General features: G+C 42.7%; 1 protein-coding gene across 1 annotated transcript; it reads right to left on the minus strand.

Moving 5' to 3' along the window:
* Positions 1–118: 118 nt before the first annotated feature.
* On the minus strand, positions 119–6,244 carry tnnc2.2 (troponin C2, fast skeletal type, tandem duplicate 2). The gene is made up of 6 exons (XM_084312806.1): positions 6,153–6,244; positions 4,746–4,797; positions 4,474–4,617; positions 4,128–4,242; positions 2,048–2,184; positions 119–650 (listed from the first exon to the last, which is right to left on the minus strand). Exons 1-6 carry the CDS (start codon positions 6,153–6,155, stop codon positions 619–621), a joined length of 483 nt encoding a protein of 160 aa, XP_084168932.1. The 5' UTR covers positions 6,156–6,244; the 3' UTR covers positions 119–618.
* Positions 6,245–6,447: the final 203 nt, after the last annotated feature.

Genomic DNA, 6,447 nt, shown 5'->3' on the forward strand with positions numbered 1-6,447 from the left:
ATGAAGACACAGTTGGCTGTGGGTGAAACAAAATGTAAAAAGGAAAAATAAACAAATAGATTTTATTAATATCCCTCGAAACAAATTCCTATACAGACCATAAATATATCAGACCAACTACAAGTGAGCATGTGTTTATTAATTTATTATCTCGTCTTGAAGCAAATGATTTTTTGTACAGTGGCTTGATCAATTGGTCTACGCCGCTTGGACGACACGCGCTGCCGATGTAGCTCGACTGTCGTCTAGATCCGTTCTTTCCCAGCAGCCGTTACGAGCGGGGGGGGGGGGGGGGGGGTCTCCCATGGCGGGGTACACCACGGGACGGGTGTGTGTGCAGCAGTGACTCCAAGCCTTGCCATCTGTCACGGAGGCCACAGTTTAAGCACGGCGTCGATGATGGAGCCGGTCTACATTCACAAGCGGGGGCTGGGTTAAGGTGTGGTTAGCCCAGCTATCGACCCCCACCGGGCCTAGCTGTCTGTTGAGGAGGTCTAGTTAGATGTATAAAGAGGGCGATGGAACCAGAGGGACGGGAGGGAGAAGGAGGGTTTGGATAAGTTCAGCAGGGGGGGGGGGGCTTGTGGGAGAGAGAGGAATGTCCATGAGTTTGTGGTTTTACTGCACATTCTCCATCATCTTGAGGAATTCTGAAAAAAAGGAGGGCAAAGATGGGAGAGGATTATTGAACGTGTCAGGCGACGGTGTTACTCTCCATCACTATTACTATCTGGAACAATTAAAGGTGCTGTCATTTGTTGTTAGAATAACAAATGTGGTCTACGTGTTCAAATAATAGCTCTACATTCTCACAGCCATCACTGATATAGATCGGTGTCTGGTCAGTAACATGGGTCTCCCAGTCCCTCCGCTCTGCAGTAAACACAAAATACATGTTCTGGAATCCCGTTCCCACTTTATCCAATCAGGAGAGAGAACTGGGCTGACCAAAAATAATCAAATAAAATAGTTTTAAGCACATGTGTCCTTGAAACAATTAAAATGTATGTTGTGTTGTTTACTGCACAGTGGAGGGACTGGGAGACCCATGTTACTGACCAGACACTCTATATCAGTGATGGCTGTTTACTGCAGAGCAGGAGGGACTGGGAGACCCATGTTACTGACCAGACACTCTGTATCAGTGATGGCTGTTTACTGCAGAGCGGAGGGACTGGGAGACCCATGTTACTGACCAGACACTCTGTATCAGTGATGGCTGTTTACTGCAGAGCGGAGGGACTGGGAGACCCATGTTACTGACCAGACACTCTGTATCAGTGATGGCTGTTTACTGCAGAGCGGAGGGACTGGGAGACCCATGTTACTGACCAGACACTCTGTATAAGTGATGTCTGTTTACTGCAGAGCAGGAGGGACTGGGAGACCCATGTTACTGACCAGACACTCTATATCAGTGATGGCTGTTTACTGCAGAGTGGAGGGACTGGGAGACCCATGTTACTGACCAGACACTCTATATCAGTGATGACTGTTTACTGCAGAGTCGAGGGACTGGGAGACCCATGTTACTGACCAGACACTCTATATCAGTGATGACTGTTTACTGCAGAGTCGAGGGACTGGGAGACCCATGTTACTGACCAGACACTCTATATCAGTGATGGCTGTTTACTGCAGAGTGGAGGGACTGGGAGACCCATGTTACTGACCAGACACTCTATATCAGTGATGGCTGTTTACTGCAGAGTGGAGGGACTGGGAGACCCATGTTACTGACCAGACACTCTATATCAGTGATGACTGTTTACTGCAGAGTGGAGGGACTGGGAGACCCATGTTACTGACCAGACACTCTGTATCAGTGATGACTGTTTACTGCAGAGTGGAGGGACTGGGAGACCCATGTTACTGACCAGACACTCTATATCAGTGATGACTGATGTAGAGCTATTTGACACTTATTATAATAACAATGAAATGCCACAGCATCTTTAAGTTTTGGATTGAATAATCGCAGTTGTCACTGTCAGTATCATCATCATCAGCATGGGCCGCATCCTAAAATAATAAATGTCGGACTTACCGTCAAAGTCCAGCATGCCATCGGCGTTCTTGTCTCCGTCCTTCAGCAGCTCGTCGATCTCCTCCTCTGAGATGGCCTCGCCGGTGCTACGGATGATGAGGGCGAATTCTTCTCTGTCGATCATGCCATCGGCGTTCCTGCGTAATAAACACATCACGCGACGGGTTACAAACAATCAGGGGTGTAAAAACGACCCAGAAATTATACTTAAGTGAAAGTATGGGTACCGTCTAAACATTTTACTCAAGTAAAAGTCAGCGTATCTGGCTAAAAACACACTTGAGTAAAAGTCAAAAAGTTTCTACTTGTAAATGTACTTAAGTACTAAAAAGTAAAAGTAAAAACTTTTTTCTGACTGTCTATTCTTCTAATAGCAGGTGTTTAATCAAAGATCCCTGTGTTCTAGTCTTGCACAAGGACCAATCGGCATGAGTTTTTAAATAATTGGCCCAGCACGCCTGAGATACACACACGCACGCACACACACACACACACACACACACACACACACACACACACACACACACACACCGAGCTTGGTCAAGGGGGAGGGGCTAGGCCCAATGTGGAGTGACGCTAGCCGCTAACTTCTGTACTCTCCGCCAATCAGCACACGCCTGCCACAGCGTCTAGTGAGGGGCTCACTCCACTAACCCTAACCCTCACATGACCCATGACCCTAACCCTCACATGACCCACCAGGACGTTCCACCGGGGTCCCTTTGGGACTTCATGAGGTAAAATCAAGGATAAAGCTTTATATGGAAATGTCCAGAACATGTAAAGTACAGGCGACCTTGGGTGTTTTGAAAGGCGCCTCCAAATAAAATGTATTATTATTATTATTATTATTATTATTATTATTATTATTATTATTATTATTATTATTATTATGTGACACCTGTGTCACCGTGGGTCCTTATGGGTTAAAAATTAGCACGGTACAGCCTCCGACAGCTGTGTCAGCAAATTAGACAGACTGGCAAAGAATAGACGTCCAGATACGAGTGGATGAGATCACAGGCAGTACCAGTAGAGGAGTCTGCATAGTCTGGATCAGAAATTAAAACAAAATGTATCATGGTGAATCAATATCAGTGTTTCATCATATCCAGACAGTGAAGAGGGCAATTGATTTACAAGTAATGGAACGTAGATTAATTGAAAATGGGGGACCCTGATGTAAACAAGACGTAAGTCTCTCTCTGGTCGGCATCCCCTTAACAATTGTATGTATTGAGCTGTACTGTACTGTACCCATTCTGCAATCTGTTAATAAAGTTTTCAATCAATCAATCAATCAATCAATTCGACAGCCAATGTGGGCGGGTTCATTTTCCATTGATGGGGATTTGATTGGCTGTTTTTAAATAAAGAGCGGCAGCTGGATTAATAACGTTAACGTTAGTTCGGCCAGAGAAACAAATAACTAATTAAAATAGTTGGACCTGCGAGATTTGTACTTTGTATAGGTCTGCATTTTAAATGTAAGGAGTAAAAAGTATGTTTCTTTTTCTCTGAAATGTAATTGAGTAAAAGTACAAAGTATACAAACCTAATAATAATCGAGTAAAGTACAAATCCCCCAAAACGGTACTTAAGACAAGTATTGTAACAAAGTACAATTACTCAAGTACTTTACACCCCTGCAAACAATGGCCTTAAGTATTTCAGAATACAAGTATTACAATGCAAATGAACTGTAAATTAAATGTACAGTTTCTACGTCAAATGTATATACTCTTTTTTCTGGACTCTTTTCGTATCACAAACAGTACTGTATTTGCAAATCTGGTATGTCATAAATGTATAGATGTAGCAGTACTGTCTATCTGTATGTCGTGTATGTCATATGATGAGTTGAAAATGGGGGACCCTGATGTAAACTAGACGAAAGTCTTTCTCTGGTCTGCATCCCCTTAACAATTGTATGTATTGAGCTGTACTGTACTGTACCCATTCTGCAATCTGTTAATAAAGTTTTCAATCAATCAATCAATCAATCAATCAATCAATCAATCAATCAATAGGTGTCGTTGAGCGGGGAGTCTGTTGACTGTTGAACCCTGGTTGAACCTACTTGTCGAACACACGGAAGCACTCCGCCAGCTCCTCCTCGCTCTTGCCGGCCTGGTCCTCCTTTAGGAGCCTGACCATCATGACCAAGAACTCCTCGAAGTCGATGGTGCCGCTGCCTGCAGGGTGAAACAGAGGTCACATCACTGAATAACAACAACAATGGACCGGGCCGAGGCCTGCAGCTGCATTGCACGGTTACAACAAGTCCTGTGTTCATTTGTTGTGCGTAAAGGACAAAGTCCACACCATTGCGCCGCCAAACAATATGTCTATAATATGCATCAACGTGCTAATAATATGCAATATATCATCTGATGATGTGTATGTTTTTTTTATTCGTGGCTCACCATCCTCATCGACCTCCTCGATGATCTCATCCAGCTCCTCTCTGGTCGGATTCTGGCCCAACATCCTCATCACCTGACCCAACTCCTTGGTGCTGATGTCACCGCCGCCGTCAGTGTCGAACATGTCGAAGGCGGCCTTGAACTCTGGAATGATACGAATCAATCGATATATATAAGTGATCGATAAGCCGTTTTACGCGCACGCGTAAAGGTATATATACATGGATGGATGATCCGCTGTGCGCGCCCAGGCTGGAGGGGCCTCTACTCACCGGCCAACATCTCCTCGCTCAGGTAGGAGCGGGCCTCTTGCTGTGCGTCAGTCTAGAACAACGGAGTCATAATCATGTCATTTTATTGTCACAAATATGCGTAATTTACGCACATACACACCATGCATTATACAGAACTATAAAGCCTATTTGATGGCCTGCCTATGCACCAATTCACTATGTTGTCATAGATAGACGCAAACGTGCGTAAAATCTTGGAAAACGTATTCTATCCTAATTGTATTGTGTTTATATTCTTGGAAGCTGCTATATATGGTCGAGGCCGGTCCACACTTAACAACGAATGGAATTTCACTCTTTTTCTTCGCTGTATAAGGTTCTGAAAATAATACGTGATAATATCAACGAATCTGAATCTGGGGGGAAAAAAACAGGATATTGTGATTTTGTCAGTCATTTGTTATTATTGTTACTCTCGCGCCAGTCATAAATTGGTCATAAATGAAAGTATGAAATTATTATTTGCCAATCTTTTGAAAAACCAATCGTGTTGAACAAAGGTGTGACGTGATTTGTACACTGTCACTCCGTGACTATACTGTATGTGTGATTATTTAATATATATATATATATATATATATATATATATAATATATATATATATATCTATATATATATAGTATAGTATATATATATATATATATATATATATATATATATATTAATAGCATCCGTTTGAGGATTCGTCTATTGAACGGTTTAGTATAGAGCGTCTCATGAGCCCAGTGAAAATGAGCCCTGCTATTTGCGGCTCAACGCATTATAGCCTCACTCCTCTATATGGCTATGTTGACACACAATCCCTCTACATGGTTATAACTTATGTTGACACATGAATCCCATGGAATTTGTCGCCCAAGCAGAATCCGCAACCGACTGGTTCCCCTTTGGGCAGCAATTTGCGCACCCTCCCAATTCTTAATCACCACTATATGGATATATACACTTTCTAGGTGGAATAACTCTAAGCCTATATACCTGACACTTATTGCCCAACTATATACCACACACTTATATCTGTACAACACAGCATTGAATTAATCAAAAGTTGAATTATTTTACAAATAGATCAGGTCTATTTATCAACAAGATAATTGCTCCAAAGGCTCCCAAATGCAATCATTTTAAATGAAGTCAACTAACAGTCTACATTTACATAGATTGTTCCTCCATTCCTAATTCTAAATGTAATGCCACAGTCTCAAGAGACAGCGCATGCTTGACACAGTTGTGTTAATACTCATTTAATTATCGCATTCCTTAATTGCCTATAGCCAACCACTATAAAGCAACAGTGTACAGGTCTATTCTTTTTGTGCTAATATATCCTTATTGCTTGTCAATTATCACGCTTGGAATCGTCTAATTGGTTGATTATAGTCTTACCATGTTTGTGGATTAGTGTTCCCCCAAAATATCCACTGAATAAAAGCCCAAAGGAGTTGGTCAATCCGCGTGCACCTCGACAGATAGATAGACTAGACGTGAAGTGAGAGTTCAGAGCCACTTTAAACGGGCCACCTAAGACCCGCCCCCTGCCCATCACAGGCCTCCAGATTTAGAATCTTGATCTTTTAGGGTTCTGACTGGGTCGCCGGCAAGCCAATCATAACCTGGCGAGGAGGAGGAGAGCACTTGTTCTCGAATCTCAACTATACGGGGGTAAAAAAAAAAAAAGTAA

Source organism: Notolepis coatsorum, assembly GCF_963971535.1.
Source record: "Notolepis coatsorum genome assembly, chromosome: 4".
Taxonomy (NCBI): Eukaryota; Metazoa; Chordata; class Actinopteri; order Aulopiformes; family Paralepididae; genus Notolepis; species Notolepis coatsorum.

Excerpts from the sequence above, each read along its gene's own strand:
- tnnc2.2 (XM_084312806.1), bottom strand. Across the intron at positions 4,243-4,473 it reads CGAGGAGGTCGATGAGGATG|GCAGCGGCACCATCGACTTC; the intron begins GTGAGCCACGAA and ends TTCACCCTGCAG. Across the intron at positions 2,185-4,127 it reads TGCTTCCGTGTGTTCGACAA|GAACGCCGATGGCATGATCG; the intron begins GTAGGTTCAACC and ends TTTATTACGCAG.